Genomic DNA, 23,062 nt, shown 5'->3' on the forward strand with positions numbered 1-23,062 from the left:
AAATGTCTCTGATGGAAAAACTCCTTTAAGCCACTCTGAATGCACTTGGGTATGCAAATCATCAAGATTGGCTGCCGGTAGCTCACTTTACAATTGCCGACCAATGACTTCCTAGATGTGCTTGATAGAAGACCAGTTCGGAGATGCTGCAGGCCCTAGTAGCATGTTCAGGCCACGCAGGCTGCTCAGAGTAGCACGGACAACAAGCGGACTGGCGTTGCCCTGTTGAAAAAAACTTTTCCGGGACACTTTGGAGAAATGGCCGCACCACTGGTTCCACGACCAAATCAAAGCAACGCCGAGATGTTAGAGGGGCCGTATTTAGAGGCACTTTTAGGGCTGACAGCCCAGATAATGCAGCTTTTCCGCCGCAAAAATCGCAACATGTGCTAATTGTTGTGGGTTTTAATCTCCCCATTGAATTCATTAGGGAAAACCTGCAACAGAAGACCAGCGATTCCGCAACATAAATTAACATGCTGTGGATTTTTTTTTAAAAAACAAAAAAAACGCACCGCAGGTTAGTTTATGAACGTCTTTTCAGTGGATTATTTACGCAGCGCGTGGATGAGATTTGTTCAAGTATTATCTACTCTACTGCATTATGCTGAAGATTTTTCACAATTAAATATGTTGCAAAAAATCTGCAGTGTTTACACTAGGTGTGGACATACCCTAAAAGAAATGCTCACTGCTAACCCTGGGGCCCATTTCTCCCATTATTGAGAAGTTCAGTTTATGATTATTTTTAGAAAAAAAAAAAAGCTCCTGCAGCGGCCCCCCCCCCTTCCCTTCCAGACTGGAGCAAAAAACAACGTGCCGGTTACCTCAGTACATCGTCCTACTTTTAAAAGTAGGCCGATGAACGGAGGTATCCTGGAACCATGTGATGTAAAACGAACCAATGACAACTTAGAGCCGCCACAGCTTTACTGTCACAGACCCAGGAAGGCACATATAATAATAGTTTTGCTTTTTTAGTTATTATGGTTACTAATGTGTTATTTTTTTTAGTGTTTTTTTTTTACAGGTTCGGTTGTTGGAATACGTCGGATTTGAGGACTACTTTGATGACAGCGTTTTTATTTTCAATAAAATGGTTAACGAGGGTTGTGTAGGGGCTTTTATTTCTATAAAATATTTTTTCTGTGTAGGGTTTCTTTTAACCTCATTACTACTGCCTTAGTAATAGCAGCTGTCTGGAAGATACCATCCATTACTAAGGCAGAGCTTAGTGTTAGTCGGTGAAGAGGCCAACACTGACCCCCTCCCCCCCCCCATTATTACCCCGATACCCATCTCCAGCAGGGGTGTTCGGAAGAGCTGGGTACAATCCAGTACCCGACCATCTGAAGTGATGGTTGGGTACTGGGGTGGATGCAGACTGGTATTAATAGCCTGGGAAAGCGCAAAAACAATGGCCCTTCCCTCCCTGGTAATGCTAGGCTGCAGCTGCTTTATTTTTATCTAGCTGGTTATGAAAAATCGGGAGACCCCAAGTTGTTTTCTCAATTATTTATTTTAAAAAAAATATGTTACATGGGGTCCCCATCATTTTTCATAACCAGCCAGAAACATAGCAGCAGCCTAGCGTTATCAGGGTGGGAAGGCCCATTGTTTTTGGGCTTTCCCAGTCTAATAATACCAGCCTGCGGCCTCCCAGTGCCCAACCATCACTTCAGATGGTCAGGTACTGGATCGTACTTGGTTTATTCAGGCACTCCGGGTGGCGGTGGGAACTGGGGTACTAATGAGGGAGTTCGTGTTAGCCAATCTCATACACATGTCTTCTGATGGTTTGTGTCGAAACTGGTTGCTGCCTTAGGCTTTGGATGTGATGTCCAATTTCACTTCAGTACAAAATGGATCAATACAGCCATTCGTCCAATCAAACGATCAGTCTTTGTAGAGGTTTGCTTCCGCGCACCTCTTGCGGTCATTCCTGTTTATTGTTGTTCTCCCAATCTCCGAGACACGCAACGTTGAACAGTGCGGACATCGCACTTCGAGCTGCCATTCTGGTTCGATAAACCAAGGTCTCACAGATAAAGGATTCTGTAACACTCTGTTTGCGACAAAAGGCGATAACTGGCACATCGATGAACAGGAGGCATCGCACAATCATCCCACACGACTTGATCCGATTTTTTTCATTCAAACTGGCTTTTATGCCTCTCCCATGTCACAGATTGGAGCTAGGTGCTTGAAAAATTTATCATTTGCAGATCTTAGCAGCAACTGCTACTTCCTCAATTTGCATAACCTTACGGCTTGCCCTTCTTCAAGTTGCAACTTCAATGTTGAGTAGTGTATATTCATGCTCCCCCCCCCCACCCTCTAGCTGCTGATTGACACTTTTCTCTCTATTACGTCGCATAGGGAGAAAACTGTTCTTCAGTTGATGAAGGGCAGGGCGAGTATGAAAATATGAATTTACTTTGCCTCTGGAGCTGGCCGCGCACTGCAAGTGTAAGATCTGAATAGTGCAAAAATACTGAAGTGACAGATCCGTTTTAACGGAAAGACTGGCAATGTGGTCTGTGATTGCAATGGTGTCTCCGTTGGCAGCAGACCTTTGTACACAATGTCAGGTGTGTGTGTGTGTGTGTGTGTGTGTGTGTGTGTGTGTGTGCTAGTGTTAAATTGATATTAGTTCAGATTTATCAATCTGGCACTTCAGTAAAGCCAAGCCTATTGGAATCAGTCTTATGTGCTTACATGCACATGAAAAACACATGGCACCAAATTAACAAGGTCTCTATGGCGTGTTTTTCCCCCCGATATTTTGTATCCAATTACATGTCCAAAAGGACAACATTCTGATAACTAATTACCTAATCGGACCATCCCTTTGACCTAGAATGCGGTTACTTAAATAAGCCAATATGGAAATTCTCTAAAGCAGCTCTTCTTAAACTAAGGAAATTATTCAATTAAGGACAAAACCAGTGTGACTCTGTACTTTGCTTCAGTTCTAGGGACAGCTATACAAGAATTTAAATTACCAGGCAATATATGTTATAAGATCTCAAACCAACAAAAAATAATATGCATAAATCTTTAAAGGCTATGTACACCTTTAATACCTGTATCCGTCAGGTCAGCGGCACTGACTGGCTCAGTGACAGCATGTCTGACACGCTGGTTCGAGTGGTTATCGATCACATCGAAGTTATAAACTTAGGTTCAGTGACAGCGGGTCCTGTATGTCTCTGACACGCAGGATCGAGCTGTTACCAATTACATCTGTCAGTGCCGCTGACCTGACGGATACAGGATTCAGCGCTAGATACAGCTGCTCTGTATGAAGTATACAAAGCAGCTGTATCTCAAAAACTAAAAATAATTTTACTGAAGTGTGCATGAGCCCAAACGAAAATGTTAGATCACTAAGGCCATTTAACAAAATATTCAGCTGAACGGTATTCCTCCCAACTCCACCATGAGGGTATGTGCACAGTGTTTATTTTTGCTTGTTTTTCAAGCTGTAAACGGCCGAAAAATCGGAAGCAGAACGCCTCCAAACATCTGCCCAAATGATTTCAGTGGGAAACACGGCGTTCTGTTCCGACGGGACTTTTTTATGCGGCCATTTTGAAAAATGGCCCTGTAAAAAACGCCTGTGAAAAAGAAGTGCATGTCACTTCTTGAGCCATTTTTCATGGACTCTATAGAAAAACAGCTCCAAAAACGGGCATTAAAAACGCAGCCAAAAACGCCTGAAAATTAGGAGCAGTTTTCCCTTGAAACCAGCTCCGTATTTTCAGAAGTTTTTGGCTAAGGGTGTCAACATAGCCTGAAAATTCACGTTCCGCAGATGATGCAGGTTTACTCAATTGGCAGGGGGGGGGGGGGATAAACAGAAGACAGGCCACTTTGGTGGCAGTTAATCTTCCGTGGGTTAAAAGTTTCAACATACAAAAGCTGCTTTCCCCACATCTGCGATTCTGGGAAAGTTGGCAGATTCTACCTAAATTGGCAGCTTCGGCATACATTTATTTAATGTATATGGCCACCTTTATAAAGGACATCAGCTTCTAAATTAGTTAGACTTCGTACAGTTTTCTGAAGATTTTCGATAATAAAATATACTGCAGAGCATTTCTATAATAAAACCATATCTAGCAGGTTAACTCTAAGGCCTCATTCACACATCCTTCACCATTTTCAGGTCCGTTTAAAACGGATCCGTGTGTCCGTTGTGACATCAGTGTGGTTTCCGTTGTCACTCCACGTTCGGTTTTAAACGGATGCTGTGCTTCAGTTTGTCTTCTGTTTTAAACGGTCCGTAAATCCATCTTGTGTGTTGACTGCAGGGAACTATGGCATGCCCTGCCGTTGCTAGCAACGGATCCGTGAAAAACGGATGGCACACGGATGGCGTCCGTGTGCCGCCCGTTTTTTTTTTGATGGACCCATAGACTTCAATGGGCCCCATGGTCACTGAACGACAGACAAAAGTAGGACATGCACTACTTTTGACGTAACGGACGAACGGAACCGTCAAAACAACTGACGTATACATGACCCAAAGAAATGAATGTGTCAGGGTGCGATCAGTTAAAAAAAAACGGATACCACCATCAGGAAAATAACTGAAGTGGGCATGAGGCTTCTTTCACATCTGCATCAGGGCTCCATTCTGGCGTTGCGTCTGAGCTTCCCTTCACAACGGAACCCTGACTGAAACAAACGGAAAACATAGGCTTCAGTTTGCGTCACCATTGTATTCAATGGTGACTGATCCGGTGCAAATAGTTACCGTCTGTCTCAGTTATACAAGGGTGCCGTCCTTTTGACGAAATCAATACCGTAGTCGACTTAAGGTTTCCGTTTGTTTCAGTCAGGGCTCTGTTCTGACTGAAAGCTCAGACGCCCTGACACAGACGTGAATGAAGCCTTAGCCATAAGGTAACTAATCAATAGGATGTATTACATTTTGAAATGACACATCTTTTCAAAGGACTACGTTATGTCGCTAAAAATGTAACGTTTTGAGCCAAACAGTCTGCAATAGCATTACTAAAAATGACGTGAAGCTTAACAAGTCATTTGTAGTGTTACCTAGAGACAAGAGCGGACCTTGAAATAAATGCGTCAGAAGGCCTAAAGATAAAGCCTCTACAATGAAACAGGTAACAGATGTATACTTTACAATACCGTTCACTATAAATTCTAAATGTGCAGATGTAGGTCAAAATTAAGTCTTTTACGTTTGGCAGGTTTACCCTGGATACACTTTTAAAAAGGTAATGAAAAGCGTGCACATTTTGCTTGACGTTTGGCAATAAAGATAAACTGAATCAAATTTTATAAAATCTTGAACATGCAACAATGGCACATTCAGCCCAAAAAAAAAAAAAAGGGATGAGAAAAAAAAAAAGCAATGCCATTATGCGGATTTATAACTATAAGCACCAAAGGCAGAACAAAAAGGTCATCAGTGTTAATAAAAGGTCATTGAAGCTAAATTATTCCAGTGTAATCAATACTCCGAGGAAGCAACGCTTCCTTCTGTTGGAGTAGATATGGTTACCTCACAGCACCTTGCATGTATTAAGTGTTCGGGACTTTTCGCAAATTTCATTTTAGATACATTTAATTTCAGATGTGGGACAATCACCTATTTTGGACGAAGCTTCTGAAATGGAAATTATGACGCCTGACGCGGCATTAAAGAATATTTAATCCATGTAAGATTAATTTATTATTATGGGAACTAATCCTTTTTCGAATGCCAAATTAAACACACAGAAACCATACGTTTTTACAGGTTGCTATTGGCATGGCTCCATATGACACGTGCTATTAATCTATATTGTCAAGTCATAAAACAGAGCAACAAATCAAAAAAATACAAGGCCACGGCAGTGTCAGGGTACCGGAGATCTACCAATATCTCTACTAATTAAACTGTAGGTGCTGAATGTAATGCAATGAAAGCTCTTCCATAATCACATTAATTTATGCCAAATAAAACCACAAAAACATTTCTGTATATTATGTATTTTTTTTTTTTTAAAAAGGCATCAAGGATAAAAGATTACTGTTTATTGCAGGACTTCACTTTCATTGTTGAGTTGGTTATTTTGGAGACATATTTTTTCCTTGAAGCATTTTATGTCACTTATACAAAGTGTTTGTAATGTTGGCCCAGTATCTTACAAATCTGTCCGTTAATTGGACCTTTCTATTTGTAAGCTGCATACCAAAGACAGAATTCAAGGGCTTTACAGTCTAATTTTACTGCTATCAAACCATCTGCACACAATTTTAGTCACTTACAAATGTAATGTCTGTAGCTGAAATGCCTCTGTAAGCCAGTCTCACTTGTAGCCACTTCACCATGCTCTTGGTGTGTATCTCCTGCTTGCGTGATGTTCCGTACAGTGAACATGTGGTAATCTCCCCTCTAAATGTAGTATGGGACTTCACATATCCCCTATCTCCACTGCTTCCCCCTCCCTGCCTTTCTCTGGAGGGAACGGTTTCCCATGCTGGGCAGCAGATAGTGGAGTCTAAGAGCAGAGATGTGTCTCAGTAGCAGACAGTGGCTAATTACAGCACCTTAGACCCCATGCACACGACCGTAATGTTCATTCATAATTACGAATAAAATTGCAGATCCATTTATTTATTTTGCCCACGAACACCTTTCTGTATATTTATGGATGTGTGCCTGTGCCGTAGAAATGATCCGCAAAATATAGAACATGTCCTATTCTTGTCCGCAACTGTGGAATGGACTCATCCATAGAAGTCTATGGTCGCTTCCGCAATTGCGGACTGCTACAGATGTGTATCCGTATCTGTCGGATCTGTATTTGCAGACTGTGAAAACCCTCACGGTCGTGTGCATGAGGCCCTACACGTTGTAATAGAGGGGCATGCAGACAGCTGTAAATTTAGGCTGTTAGGCCGAATGAACACCACCGCGCAGTATTTACTGTCAGTAAATACTGCATAGAAGGGCCGCAGAGTGTCATGCGCATTTGCAGACCGTGCTCACAGTAATAAGTATAGGAGCATGGTCTGTAAATGCAAAAAAAGGACATGTCCCAATTTTTGCGGCTCATTTCTACGGCACGGACACACACCTGTAACTATACGGGAAAGTGTCCATGGATCCGTAATAGCGGATAAAAGCTACAGTCGTGTGCATGAGTCCTGAAAGGGGGCCCCCCCCCCCCTTTCAGGACTCATGCACACGACTGGGAGGAATCATGGAAACTGTAGTCCTTTACATGGTAATCCCACCCAGAGCAAGTCCTAGTAACATGAAAACAGCGCTGTACAGAGGTTAGCAACATAATGAAAGTGAAAAACGAGCTACTTCTAAACTACGGTGGCATCATCTGGAGACCATTCAGACAAAAACTTTTCTATGTTTTTCATAAACTCGGAAAACTTGTTTAATCATTTTAATCTCTATTTTCTTGTCCCGCAATTTTTTTTTTAATCTAAATGTCATTGATAACAAAATAGACTACTTTGCAGCAGAAATTTCTTCCACTATCAGGGGTGTATGCAAAGGGAGGGCCTACAAAAGATAAACTGCCCATTTGAACTCTATCTGCATCAATTCCCTGTCCCGCGAAACACTCTTGTAGGCCACAGAATTAGGGCGTCAAATAAAAGGTCAAGACACATACATCCGATAAATTATATAAAAGGATTCAGTTGTATGCTCGTATACGACTTCAATATTTTCTTAAGAGCTTATAATAGAAGTTTTTGGACATGCAAAATGTAAACATATCAAAGCAGGAAATTCCATAAAACATGAATATCCGCCCTTAACCATTTCTCGCAAGTGTTCAACCCTGCACTTAATATTCATACACATGCTTTTCCTGGAAAAAATAGTACAGAATAGTTTTTAAATATATGGTGTTTGCTCCAGTTCTACTCTTATGGGGATGGATTATTATTTATAAAAAAAACAAACATTAATTTTGCTATTTAATTGCATTAAAATAGTATAATGCACAAAAATATAAATGGATATAAAAAAAACAAACAAAAAAAAAAAACACAAAATGTCAAACTTTTGGAAATTTTTCCCCACTTAGGCCCCATTCACACTTGCTTATTTTATATCAGAATTTTGCATCAGTATTTGTAAGCTAAAACCAGTAGTTGGTCTAAAACACTAAAGAGGTACAAATCTCTCCATTTCACTTTCTCTGTTTGTGTTACACGCCTGGTTTTGGGTTACAAATACTAATACAAATTACTCATTAAAAACGTGCCCGTGTAAAATTAGGCTTTGCACGTGGTAGATTTGTTTCAGAAATTTCTACGACATTCCCATTCTTCACAAGCCACCCCATTCAGACGCATGGAACAGATGGAGAAATTTCTGCAACAAATCTGCCGCCTGTAAATATACCCCTATGTTGTCTACAAAAAAAAAAAAGAAAAAAAAAGAAAAAGGAGCAGAACGAAAACACCGGAAGCGCCGTTTCTGTTGTATAACTGATACCATCAGCGCCCGACAGAACCCCTTTGACTTTAATGGGTTTCATCAGGATGTCCGCGGACCCACTGTCACCGAAATAGTCAGTCACGCTAACCTGACCGACTCGGATTTGAGTGCAAGATATAGCGTCTATGTATCCAGCATACATAAAAGTTGTATCAAAAAAATAAAATAAAAATTTCCATTAAAAAAACACGTTAAAGTTTCTTAACCCCTTCCCGACATTTGACGTATCCATACGCCAAAGTCGGGTAGAGGGAAGTATGGAGCGGGCTCACGGAGTAAACCCGCCCCATACGATGCCAGTGTTGGCTGTTTGTTACAGCCGACACTTCAGAGCAACGAACGGCATCGCGCCTCAGCGCGATCCCGCTCGTTTAACTTGTTAAATGATGCGGTCAATAGCGACCGCAGCATTTAAATCGTTAGAAAGAGGGGGGCGACCACCTCTAACAGCTCATCGCGCCCCCCGCAACGCAATCGCGGTGGGGCGATGGTTGCCATGGCTGCCTGGGGGCCTAATGAAGGCCCCCAGGTCCACCATCTTTGTGTTGTGCACCTACCGGCAGGGCTTAACGGATGCCTGTCAGAATCACAATATACTGCAATACATTAGTAGTGCAGTATATCGTGCAAGCAATCTAACAATCGCTGGTTGAAGTCCCCTAGGGGGACTAATAAAAAAATTAAAAAAAAACAGTAAAAATGAGAAAGTTATTTTTTTGTGTAAAAAAAAAAAATGTAAAAAATTTGAAAAGTTTAAAAAAAAAAAACCCTTTTCACATTTTCCCCCTAGAGCTTAGTAAAAAAAAAAATAAACATAATTGGTATCGCCGCGTCCGTAAAAGGCTGAACTATTACAATATCATTATTTAACCCGCACAGTGAACGCCGTGAAAAACAAAATTTAAAACGCCAGAATCTTTATTTTTTGGTCACCGAATCTCCCACAAAAAAATGATGAAAAGTGATCAAACCATCGCATGTACACCAAAATGGTATAATTAAAAACTACAGTTTACCCACAAAAAATAAGCCCTCATATCACTTAAAGAGACTCTGTCACCACATTATAAGTGCCCTGTCTCCTACATAAGGAGATGGGCGCTGTAATGTAGGTGACAGTAATGCTTTTTATTTAAAAAAAACGATCTATTTTCACAAAGTTAGGAGCGATTTAAGTTTATGCTAATGAGCTTTCTTAATGCCCAAGTGGGCGTACTTTTACTTTCGACCAAGTGGGCGTACTTTTACTTTCGACCAAGTGGGCGTTGTACAGAGGAGTGCATGACGCTGACCAATCAGCATCATGCACTCCTCTCCATTCATTTACACTGCACTAGCGATATAGATATATCACTATGTGCAGCTACATACACAAGCCCTAACATTACTACAGTGTCCAGATAATGAATACACATGAAATCCAGCCTGGACGTCATGTGTACTCAGAATCCTGACACTTCTGACTCATTTTCTGTGAGATTCCGGCAAGTGAAACCAAATCTCGTTTAGCTCCGAGATCTCGCAAGATTTCGTATCCGTTGCTGGAATCTCACAAAAAAGATTCAGAAGTGTCAGGATTCTGAGTACACATGACGTCCAGGCTGGATGGTCATGTGTAGTCATTATCAGGACACTGTAGTAATGTTAGGGCTTGTGTATGTAGCTGCACATAGTGATATAACTATATCGCTAGTGCAGTGTAAATGAATGGAGAGGAGTGCATGATGCCGATTGGTCAGCGTCATGCACTCCTCTGTACAACGCCCACTTGGTCGAAAGTAAAAGTACGCCCACTTGGGCATTAAGAAAGCTCATTAGCATAAACTTAAATCACTCCTAACTTTGTGAAAAAAGATCGTTTTTTTAAATAAAAAGCATTACTGTGACCTACATTACAGCGCCCATCTCCTTATGTAGAAGATAGGGCACTTATAATGTGGTGACAGAGTCTCTTTAATCAACGGGAAAAAAAAAATAAAAAAGTTACGGCTCTCGGAATTTGGCGACATAAAATTAAATTCTTTTTTACACTTAGGTTTTTACTTGTAAAAGTAGTAAAATATAGAAAAAAACTATATATATTTGGTATCTCCGTAACTGTATTGACCCACAGGATAAAGTTAACATGTTGTTTTAATTGCACAGTGAATTCTGTAAAAACGGCGTGCAAAAAACCATGGAGGAATCGTTGTTTTTTTAATTTATTTTTTCTACCCCACAAATAATTTTTTGCCCGTTTCCTAGAACATTATATGGCAATATAAATGGTGCTACGAAAAACTACAACTCGTCCCGCAAAAATCAAGCCTTCATAAGACTATATTGACGGAAAAATAAAGAAGTTATGGCTTTTGGAAGGTGGGGACGAAAAAACGAAAATTAAAATCTGAAAAAGGGCTGCGGCAGGAAGGGGTTAAAACATGATATCTATATTATTTTTTTTTTATCAAATCGTTCTAAGCTTTACATAGCCTTTAATGGATCCTATCAAGGTTACCTGGTACGTTCTCATTTAGTAGAAACCAATGGAGGACCAATATGTGTCACTAAAAATCAAAGTGAACTTGAAGACTGCCCCAGCTCCTAAATATTACTAACCTGGGCATAGTATTTTTAACATGCTGAATATAAGTCAATTAACGTGGACACCAAAAAGAAGGGGACAAAAAAAAAAAAAAAAGAAGAAATTTGCTTCCTCAACTGTGAAGTTATTGCATACAGGACCTCATACAGGTCATGGGCAAAAAATAGTTCTTCTGAATGTGTTTATGTAATCAATGAAATGAAAGAACCAGGAGAATGCAAGGGCAAATCTGTGCATAAATGCCTAATGTAAGCCAAAAGGAAAACAAACAAACCGAACATTGGCATTAACTATAGTTTATCATTTATTTCATCATCTTTATTGTTTTAGTCATAGTGATGTCTGTTTAAAAAAAACAAAAAAAAAAAACAACATATACTGCAAAGGTGTAGCTATTACAGTCAAAAATAAAATCAGAAAAAGGAGGACATTTATAGAAGACTACACAGTCTGATGGAAACTCCTGCTCAGAAACAAAAATAGATAATGAGCAATTACAGTTTTGTATCAAGCTGCAATGACCCGATGAAACAAAAGATCAAACCCACTGATGATGGAATGCAGCACGTTTAGGAAAGAATAATATTCAGACATACATCGCTTATTAACTGCTATATCTAAAAGAAATATTAGCTCTCATTCACTGCACAAATACTTAGGTAAATGTTGTTTCAGAGACCTCACCAGTATAATAATTGAAGTAGGTGTGACGAGACAAATGGCACTATGAAAATACTGAGTTAGGCTATGTTCACACGGGGTCTTTTGCCGAGTTTTTTGACGCGGAAACCGCGTCGCAAAACTCGGCAGAAACGGCCCGAGAACGCCTCCCAATGATTTCAATGGGAGGCGTCGGCGTCTTTTTCCCGCAAGCAGTAAAACTGCCTCGCGGGAAAAAGAAGCGACATGCCCTATCTTCGGGCGCTTCCGCCTCCGACCTCCCATTGACTTCAATGGGAGGCAGGAGAAAGCGTATATCTCGCTGTTTTATGCCCGCGGCGCTCAATGGCCGCGGGCGAAAAACGGTGCGATAATTGCCGCGAAAATCGGCGTGCAGGGAGAGGAATATCTGCCTCAAAGTTCCAAACGGAATTTTGAGGCAGATATTCCTCCCCCAAAATACTCTGTGTGAACATAGCCTTAAAGAGGCTCTGTCACCAGATTTTGCAACCCCTATCTGCTATTGCAGCAGATAGGCGCTGCAATGTAGATTACAGTAACGTTTTTATTTTAAAAAAACGAGCATTTTTGGCCAAGTTATGACCATTTTTGTAGTTATGCAAATGAGGCTTGCAAAAGTCCAAGTGGGTGTGTTTAAAAGTACAAGTCCAAGTGGGTGTGTATTAGGTGCGTACATCGGGGCGTTTTTAATACTTTTACTAGCTGGGCTCTCTGAAGAGAAGTAACATCCTCTTCTCTTCAGAACGCCCAGCTTCTGACAGTGCAGATCTGTGACGTCACTCACAGGTCCTGCATCGTATCGGCACCAGAGGCTACAGTTGATTCTGCAGCAGCATCAGCGTTTGCAGGTAAGTCGATCTTACCTGCAAACGCTGATGCTGCTGCAGAATCAACTGTAGCCTCTGCTGCCGATGTGGCCGTCACGATGCAGGACCTGTGAGTGACGTCACAGATCTGCACTGTCACAAGCTGGGCGTTCTGAAGAGAAGAGGATGTTACTTCTCTTCACAGCGCCCAGCTAGTAAAAGTATTAAAAACGCCCCGATGTACGCACCTAATACACGCCCACTTGGACTTGTACTTTTAAACACACCCACTTGGACTTTTGCAAGCCTCATTTGCATAATTACAAAAATGGTCATAACTTGGCCAAAAATGCTCGTTTTTTAAAAATAAAAACGTTACTGTAATCTACATTGCAGCGCCTATCTGCTGCAATAGCAGATAGGGGTTGCAAAATCTGGTGACAGAGCCTCTTTAAGGGGTTTCACAGCACCAGTTAGATAAAAAAAACAAAAAAAAAAACAAAAAAAACTGTTTATATTGTGTATGTTTCTAAGTTAGCCAGAAACGTACAAAATAGCCTTGGCAATGAATAATGAGCGACCATTACAAGCTGGACATTTAATTTACTTAAATCCAAAGACATACTAAAGGCTCATGCACACAACAATGCCATGTCCACAGAGCCTGTACGATCGTATACTTCCCTAGAAGCCATGCCACAAATTTTTCTCTTTCATGAATGTTTATTAAAAAAAAAAAACACAAAATAACATAAAAGCAAAAACACATGGAGGCAGTGTGGTTCCATAACAGGCACTATAACCGAATACGCCTATGTGCCTATGGCTTTCATGTTTCTTGGTAGATTATTTTTATACTTCTAGCATATTTACAGATATGGAAACCTTTGAAGACTTCTTTTTATTATTTACTTAAAAACTGTAATGTTTAGTGCAACTTTGTGATTTGTTTTTATTTAAAAAAAATGTTGGTTTAGAGATACAGCTTTTATGTATCCTGCGCTGAAACCTGAATCAGTCAGGTCAGCAGGACTGATGGCTTCGGTGACAACGGGTCTCCACCTGTTATCGATCACATCTAATTTCATAACTTCGATGTGACAGATAACCGGTGGATCGGACGCGCAGGACCCACGGTCACCGAAGCCACCAGTCCCGCTGACCAGATGGATTTGGGTTTCAGTGCAAGATACAGCTTCTATGTATCCAGGATACATAGAAGCGGTATCTCAAAAAGTTAATTATTTTTTTTTAATAAAAACAAGATTACAAAGTTGCACTAAACACTACAATACATTATTTTTTACTAAAACAAAGACTCCAAATGTTTCCATAAACCTACAAAGTATATTATACACTGTGCAAAGAAAACGTTGTAACATTTTTGTCATTATTATGATTACAACATTTGTTTTGTGGGAAACCTATTTAATTGTGGGGGGGGGGGGATAAATAAAGTCTGCGTGCACACAATATTAGGGGCATGGGATTCTATGTTCAGCCTTATTTAACTGATCACTCACTGCATGGATTAAAGGGTAACTAATCTTTCAAACTTCTGACATGTCAGAAGTTTTGATCGGTGAGGGTCGGAGCACTGAGACCCCCACCGATTGCTAAAACGAAGTGCTTTGGTAATGGGCCTTTCACGGAAAGCCCATGTAACGGTGTATGGACTCAATATAAAGTCTATGGGCCTGTACACATTACATTGGCTTTCCGAAAAAAGTAGATCAGAAACTAAGCGGCTCAGTGCTCACCCGAGCGCTTCTGCAGCTTCGTTTTAACGATTGGTGGGGGTCTCGGTGCTCAGACCTCCACTGGTCAAAACTTCTGACATGTTACTATGACATGTCAGAAGTTTGTTGAAAGTTTAGTTACACTAAGTATGATAAGCTACACACATAACAAAAAACTTATTTGTAAACCGTAAATTTTACATAGAATAAAATGAACGAAATACATTGAAAGGAAAGTGGTTATGAATTGAAAGAAATGACCAGAAAGGAAACCATGAGACATACCTTTGTAGCAAGCTGTGACACAGGAGACTGCAGGTCAGCTTGGAGCAGCTGGTCCTTACTCTAAAAAGAGAGAGATTAGAAGTTACCAAATTGGCAGAACATTTCCAAATATTTTGCTTTAGATCATGTTAAACCTCTTGGGCCAAACCGCATTGTAATTATTAGTTTTAGATACTCAAAAACCTCGCCACAGTCAGTAGCACTGGTAAGTTCTTCGAAATCACGGATACATCTTCCTACTCCTGGATAGTAATTTTTTTTTCAGAGATGGTCTCCGTCGCTACATTATAGGCCCAAACGTAAGAAAAAATAAATGTATACTCTGTTTTGGAAATATGAACGTTCATGGGAGATACCCTTTGACCTCTGGAGAACACAACGAGATGCAATGATTTGTGTATCTTTTGCTACTTCCGCTTCACTTACCTGCAGGACTGTGTGTAATGTGATGTGATTTTGAAACTGCCTCGAGCTCCCCATGGTTACCAAGGACGCTGTGTCGTCCGGGAACACCGATTGGCTGGCTTACTGAGGGCTCGTCACAATCCGGGACATCAGCAATGACGTGCCGTATTCGGATTGGTTGGCGGCCGCACTGACGTCAGTTGGTGGGAGGGCTTGAGCCTGTCAATATCCGGCATCTCCTCGCCGCGTGTGCGGCCAATATATCAGAGCTTGCACACGCTGGGAGATGTAACAAGCACATAAATAGTGCTCACTGGCATAAAGGAGATTGCATTATAATCCCTGATGACGTACCCCATAAACTAGGGGACACAGAAACGCGTAGGATTACTGCATTAGTGGCAAGGGTCTAAGAGTAACCATATACTATAAAGGTAGAGCCAGTGATTTGTGGGTGGATGCAAACCTATCACCTGCTGGCTCTTCTCATTCTCTGACCGCTTGCTTTTGCCTTTATCTAGATATTAATGGGCTTATTAGCCAATTTTATAAGAATATATCAATAAACATAATTTTTTAATCGTTCTTCTAGGCTGTATTATACTCTTGATACTATTGAGCGTAATATTTAATCAGACATTATAGTGAATCGTCTGTGGTTTATGGTGAGGAGTAGATAATCGATCTTGTACAATATACTGCAATACTTCTGTATTGCAGTGCATTCATTCTCCTGACCACTTCTGTAGCGTCTCTGTGAGTTATAGCACAGCAGGCGTAGTCTCCCGAGATTACGCTGTAAACTGTCATTCACAGCGAGATCTCACTGTGCTGTGCATCACAGAGACGCTACAGAAGTGGTCAGGAGAATGAATACACATCACGTCCTGGCTGGAGGTAATGTATATTCATTGTCATGACACATGAGTAGCGTTATAGTGTGTTTATGTGGCTGCACATTACGATATAGCTATATTGCTATGTGCTGTGTAAATGAATGGAGAGAAGTGTATGACGCTGATTGGTCAGCCTCATACACTCCTCTGAACAACGCCCACTTGGCCATATAATAAAACACGCCCAGTTGTCCATTGAGAAACTCATTAGCATAAAGCTAATATAGATCATAACTCCGTCGAATATGATCGTTTTTCTAAATAAAAAACACTTCTGTTATCTACATTACAGCTCCGATCAGATCATGTACAATATAGGCCACTTATAATGTGCTGACAGAGCTTCTTTAAACTCATTCTGTATGGAGCGGGCTCAGCTCCTGAGCCTACTCCATACTTCTCACTTCCTGCTATGATTTACACGTACGTTACAGTGAGCAAAGAGGTTAAAATGAAGGATCAGTAAATATACAGCACTATACCTCTTCTAAGAAATCAAAGTAAATTAGTCTACTTTTGTACAAGAGTTTAAAACATCTTATAGCCAAAAGGCAGTAAAACTGCAATTGCAGGCTATTCGAAATCTATTTCTATTATCTAGTGATTTTAAGCAAAACTATACAGAATGCAGTGCACCAATGGGTTAAACGTTAACAGTGTCTGACCAGCCATAATTATTATTTATACATTACAAGAGGACAGGGGCGTAGCTAAAGGCTCATGGGCCCCGATGCAAAAATTCTTACTGGGTCCCCCCCCCCCCGCAAACTTCTCATGGCTGACGGTCCGCAGCTTTCAGCTGCATCGCTGGGTCTCCTAAGTGACCCAACAATGCAGCACTAGCAGCCGGGGGCGTCACTAAGGCTGGGTTCACACACCCTATTTACGGACGTAATTCGGGCGTTTTAGCATTGAATTACGTCCGAAAATGCGGCTCAAAAGCGTTGGCAAACATCTGCCCATTCATTTGAATGGGTCTTACGATGTTCTGTGCCGACGGTCATTTTTTTTTTACGCGGCGCTGTCAAAAGGCGGCGCGTAAAAAAAGACGCCCGCGTCAAAGAAGTGCCTGTCACTTCTTCAGACGTAAATGGAGCCGTTTTCCATTGACACCATAGAAAAACGGCTCCAATTACATCCGTAATGGACGCAGCAAAAGACGCATGCACATGCCATTACGGCTGAAATTACGGTGCTGTTTTCTCCTGAAAACAGCATCGTAATTTCAGCCGTAACAGACGCTGCCGTGTGAACATACCCTCAGGGCTTAAAATGTCAGGGAAATAGCCCCAATACATATGTGTCCGCCCAAAAAAAGTGTGTATATGAGACAGCATAGCATATCTATAGCACTACGACCCTATAAACTATGGATAGCATTAGATACAGGGCCCAGCAGACAGTATCACACATGATTGGATTAGATACAGGGCCCAGCTCGCTGACATTGCGGCTCCAGCGCTGGACCCAGGATAGGTAAGAATAATAATTTTGCTTCTTTATGTGTTACTGATTATTTTTGTGTGTTTTTGTTTTTTTACACGTTCGGTTGTTGGACTTCAATGACGGCGTTTTTTTTATTCTCAATAAAATGGTTAATGAGGGTTGTGTTTTTTTTTTATTTCAATAAAATATTTTTTCTATGTGCTTGTATCTTTTAAAACTTTATTATCAACGCCTTAGTAATGGCCGCTGGCTGATTGACAACCTCCATTACTAAGGCGAGGCTTAATGTTAGCCGGTGCAGAGGCCAACACTAACCCCCATTATTACCCTGGTACCCACCGCCACCAGGACTGTTGGGAAGAGCCGGGTACGAACCAGTACCCGTCCATCTGTAGTGACGGTCAGGCACCAGGGTGGCCGCAGGCTGGTAGTATTAGGCTGGGGAAGGCCAAAAACAGTGGCCCTTCCCACCCTTGTAATGCTGCCTGCTGCTGCTGTGTTGTATCTGTCTGGTTATGAAAATTGGGGGGGACCCCACATCGTTCTTTCCAATAAATTTTTTTTTTTTTTAAATGACGTGGGGTCCCCCCCATTTTTCATACCCAGCCAGATACAATAAAGCAGCAGCAGCCTAGCATCACCAGGGTAGGAAGGGCCACTGTTTTTGGCCTTTCCCCTCCTGATAATACCAGCCTGCGGCCACCCCAGTGGCCGACCGTCACTACAGATGGTCAGGTACTGGATGGTACCCGGCTCTTCCCAGCACCCCTGGTGGCGGTGGGTACCGGGGGTAATAAAGGGGGTTAGTGTTAGCCTCTGCATCGGCTAACACTAAGCCCCGCCTTAGCAATGGATACTGTCAATCAGCCGGCGGCCATTACTAAGGCGGTAGTAATATAGTTTTAAAAGAACAGACATAGAAAAAATATTTTATTTAAATAAAAAAAAACCCACACAACCCTCATTAACCATTTTATTGATAATAAAAAAAAAAGCGGTCATCGAAGTAGTCCTGGAATCCGACGTAGTCCAACGACCGAACCTGTAAGAAAACACACAAAAAATGATTAGTAACACGTGTGTTAGGCTTAGATACAGGGCCCATGTGTGATACTGTCTGTGGGACCCTGTATCTAAGCCTACCACAACGTAGGCTTAGATACAGTGTCCAGCAGACAGTAATCTTATACAGTATAAGATTACTGTGTGCTGGGGCCCTGTATCTAAACCTACAGTGTGGTAGGCTTATATACAGGGCCCAGCAGACAGGATCACACATGGGCCATGTATCTAAGCCTACCATGTGATTGGCTTAGATACAGGGCCCAGCAGACAGGATCACGCATGGGCCATGTATATAAGCCTACCATGTGATTGGCTTAGATACAGGGCCCAGCAGACAGGATCACACAATCTGTGATCCTGTCTCATGGGCCCCCTAAGCCTGCTACATCGTAGGCTTCGGGGTTGTACAGTTCCTAAACATTGATGGGCTATCCTCAGGATAGGCCATCAATAGCTGATGTGTCTCTCGGGACCCGCAAATCAGCTGTTTTGAAGGGGCCCGCAGCACTCGTACGAGAGCTGCTTCCCCTTCATTTCACTACTCGCCCACACTGTGAATCGCCGACACGGATTCACAGTGTGACCGGAATGAAGTGACAGGAATGAAGTGACAGGAATGAAGGGGAGCAGCTCTCGTACAAGTGCTGCGGCCCCTTCAAAACAGCTGATTGGCGGGTCCCGGCAGTCGGACCCCGCCAGTCAGGGCTAACCTTACCTTCCTCTTCGGCCGCGGCGGGAGTTCTGTCGTCTCGATGCTGTGCGCGGCGCATAGCGCTTTGACGTCATGCACAGCGCTTGACGTCAGGACCTCCGCTGCGATCCGGAACCAGGAAGGTAAGTAAAGTATGTTACTATAGTAACAGGGGCCCGAGTTACTATAGTAACTTTTTATTGATGTGGTGTGGGGGCCGTGGGCCCCCTGGCTTCGGGGCCCGGTCGCAATTGCGACCGCTGCGACCCCTATAGCTACGCCAGTGCAAGAGGAACATTCCAAGGTGAGAACATTATAATCTCACACAACACACTGTTTCTTACAGTGAGATACGACTCTATGGAGACACTCTGCAACTTTTATAGAAAGCTAGTTTTGAAGCGGAGTATATTGTATTACATACAGTGAAGGAAATAAGTATTTGATCCCTTGCTGATTTTGTAAGTTTGCCCACTGTCAAAGAAATGAACAGTCTGGAATTTTTAGGCTAGGTTAATTTTACCAGTGAGAGATAGATTATATTTTTTAAAAAAACAGAAAAATCACATACTCAAAATGATATATATTTATTTGCATTGTGCACAGAGAAATAAGTATTTGATCCCCTACCAACCATTAAGAGTTCAGCCTCCTCCAGACCAGTTACACGCTCCAAATCAACTTGGTGCCTACATTAAAGACAGCTGTCTTACATGGTCACCTGTATAAAAGACTCCTGTCCACAGACTCAATTAATCAGTCTGACTCTAACCTCTACAACATGGGCAAGACCAAAGAGCTTTCTAAGGAGGTCAGGGACAAGACCTGCACAACACTGGAATGGGCTACAAAACCATAAGTAAGACGCTGGGTGAGAAGGAGACAACTGTTGGTGCAATAGTAAGAAAATGGAAGACATGCAAAATGACTGTCAATCGACATCGATTTGGGGCTCCATGCAAAATCTCACCTCGTGGGGTATCCTTGATCCTGAGGAAAGTAAGAGCTCAGCCGAAAACTACACGGGGGGGAACTTGTTAATGATCTCAAGGCAGCTGGGACCACAGTCACAAAGAAAACCATTGGTAACACAATACGCCGTAATGGATTAAAATCCTGCAGTGCCCGCAAGGTCCCCCTGCTCAAGAAGGCACATGTACAGGCCCATCTGACGTTTGCAAATTAACATCTGGATGATTCTGAGAGTGATTGGGAGAAGGTGCTGTGGTCAGATGAGACTAAAATTGAACTCTTTGGCATTAACTCAACTCGCCGTTTTTGGAGGAAGAGAAATGCTGCCTATGACCCAAAGAACACCGTTCCCACTGTCAAGCATGGAGGCGGAAACATTATGTTTTGGGGGTGTTTCTCTGCTAAGGCCACAGGACTACTTCACCGCATCAATGGGAGAATGGATGGAGCCATGTACCGTCAAATCCTGAGTGACAACCTCCTTCCCTCCACCAGGACATTAGAAATGGCTCGTGGCTGGGTCTTCCAGCACGACAATGACCCAAAACATACAGCCAAGGCAACAAAGGAGTGGCTCAAAAAGAAGCACATTAAGGTCATGGAGTGGCCTAGCCAGTCTCCAGACCTTAATCCCATCGAAAACTTATGGAGGGAGCTGAAGATCCAAGTTGCCAAGTGACAGCCTCGAAATCTTAATGATTTACAGATGATCTGCAAAGAGGAGTGGGCCAAAATTCCATCTAACATGTGTGCAAACCTCATTATCAACTACAAAAAACGTCTGACTGCTGTGCTTGCCAACAAGGGTTTTGCCACCAAGTATTAAGTCTTGTTTGCCAAAGGGATCAAATACTTATTTCCCTGTGCACAATGCAAATAAATATATATACTTTTGACTATGTGATTTTCGTTTTGTTTTTTTATATAATCTATCTCTCACTGGTAAAATTAACCTAGCCTAAAAGTTCTAGACTGTTCATGTCTTTGACAGTGGGCAAACTTACAAAATCAGCAAGGGATCAAATACTTATTTCCTTCACTGTACATGTGAGAAATGACAAATTCCAAAAATGATACTTTGGCTCCCCAAAAATAAATTACAAAAATCAGGTTTATGTAAGCCTGGCTGACAAAGTAGTAGGTGTGCCAGTAGCATTTAGTCTCAAGTGTTGCTGCGAACTGCTGGGACAGACACCACGATGATTTATTTTGTAACTGGCTACTAAACAATGGGGCGATGAAGCAGGTGTACAAGCTGAAGTGTTCTTTTACCGCTGTGTAGATTTTCCTCCCACAGGATATTCTATATATTTAATTATTTAGCCTTTTCTTTCACCAGGTCTGGAACTCAGGACCTGCTGTAGGAGAGGCAGAAACACTAAGAATCAGTTAACACGTTATGTAAATACTGCAGATTTTCCACCACGGAATTCGTTGCGGAAAAACGCAGCATTATACAGTAGCAACAAAGCGGATGAGATAGAACAAATCTCACACACGAGCTGCGTAAATACTGAGTGGAAAAAACGCTCAGAAATTGACATGCAGTGTGGAATTGTATTTGCCTAAAAACTTGCTTATTTGTTGCAGGTTTTACCCATTGAATTCAATGGGGCGTTAAAACCCACAACAGATGGGCGTTGTGTTTTTTTGTGGCGGAATTGCAGCAATTCCGCCGCAAAAAAAAAACTATGCAACTCACGGAAGAGGACGAAAAAATCCACTTACCCAGAAGTCTGTTTTTTCTTCCAGGCCGGCCTCCTGGGATGACATTTCATCCCATGTGACCAATCACAGTTTGTAGCGGCTGTCACAGGGGATGAAATGTCCAGGCCTGGATGACATCAGGAGGGCCACCTCCTGGGATGACATTCCATCCTATGTGACCGCTGCTGCAGCAGTCTCCTGAGAGGACTAGTTAGGCGACTGTTAGCGCGTGAGCCAGTCTTCAGCCAGCGTGGTCTCACGTGATGACGCTAGCTGCAGACTGTCTTCATGAAATAGCCTCATGCGGATAGGTCAGCGTCAGAGGCTCAGTAGTAGCTCCGCCCACTGAGAATCGTTGGCGGCCAAACCCACTTGGCTAGCCAGGGAGTAATTTCCATATTTGTTGCTAAATATAAAGAGGTCCATAGCTCAGCAAGGGGTGGTGGGGGCGACGACTACACACAAGTACAGGACAAATACTGCAGGTATCAGACACAGCGGCTGTTAGGTGAGCCTGCTGACTCATTTTGTAGGACCTAGTGACAGGTCCCCTTAAAATCAACAGGTCTAAACATAATAATGCCTGGGTGTGGCTAGTTAAATTGTACCCAAATGTCAATTGAATTTGGCTAACTGGTTGATTAGTAGCTATAAGGCAATTACTTTTTATTTTAGAACTGAACAGCATTTTTCATTCAAATAAGGAAATTTAACCACAAAGACCGCCCACTGTGACTGCTGCAGCCTGTGATTGGCTGCAGCAGTCACATGGGATGAAACGTCATCCCAGGAGGCCAGACTGGAGAAGCAGGGAACTCTGGCTAAATATAACTTTTTTTTCTTTCTTGCGATTTTTATGGCGGAAATCTAGGTGATTAATTCGCAAATGTCACAACACACGCCACTTTGTTGTGGGTTTAAGCACCCCATTGAATTCAATGGGGAAGACCCGCAACAGAAGAGCTGCGATTCCGCAGCATTAATGGACATGTTGCGGTTGAGGAAAACGCACTGCAGGTCAATTTATGTGCGTTTTTTGGCAGGTGTTTTCTGTTGTGTTGGGGATGAGATTTTTTTTGAAATCTCACACACACTGCTGCTACCGTAATACACTGCGGATTTTTCGCAATTAATCTGTTGCGGAAAATCCGCAGTGTTTACGCCGTGTGTGCTCCTACCCTAAGGCTGGATATATGGACCGTATGTCAGCAGTATTTCCCGGACCTAACAATGCAGGGAGCTGGGCTCCTAGCATCATAGTTATCTAGGACACTAGGAGTCACTGCCTTGCTGCGGG

General features: G+C 42.2%; 1 protein-coding gene across 3 annotated transcripts in view; it reads right to left on the reverse strand.

Annotated features, from left to right (window-relative positions):
* The window catches only part of TDRP (testis development related protein), a 149,527-nt gene that overhangs the window by 31,137 nt on the left and 95,328 nt on the right, over positions 1 to 23,062 (reverse strand). For all 3 annotated transcript variants that reach the window (XM_075864129.1, XM_075864127.1, XM_075864128.1), the window contains exon 3: positions 14,584 to 14,643. In XM_075864129.1, the coding sequence (XP_075720244.1) occupies positions 14,584 to 14,643 (60 nt within the window). The remainder of the gene's footprint in view (positions 1 to 14,583; positions 14,644 to 23,062) is intronic.

The sequence above is a fragment of the Rhinoderma darwinii genome, chromosome 4, assembly GCF_050947455.1.
Source record: "Rhinoderma darwinii isolate aRhiDar2 chromosome 4, aRhiDar2.hap1, whole genome shotgun sequence".
In the NCBI taxonomy this organism is placed as follows: Eukaryota; Metazoa; Chordata; class Amphibia; order Anura; family Rhinodermatidae; genus Rhinoderma; species Rhinoderma darwinii.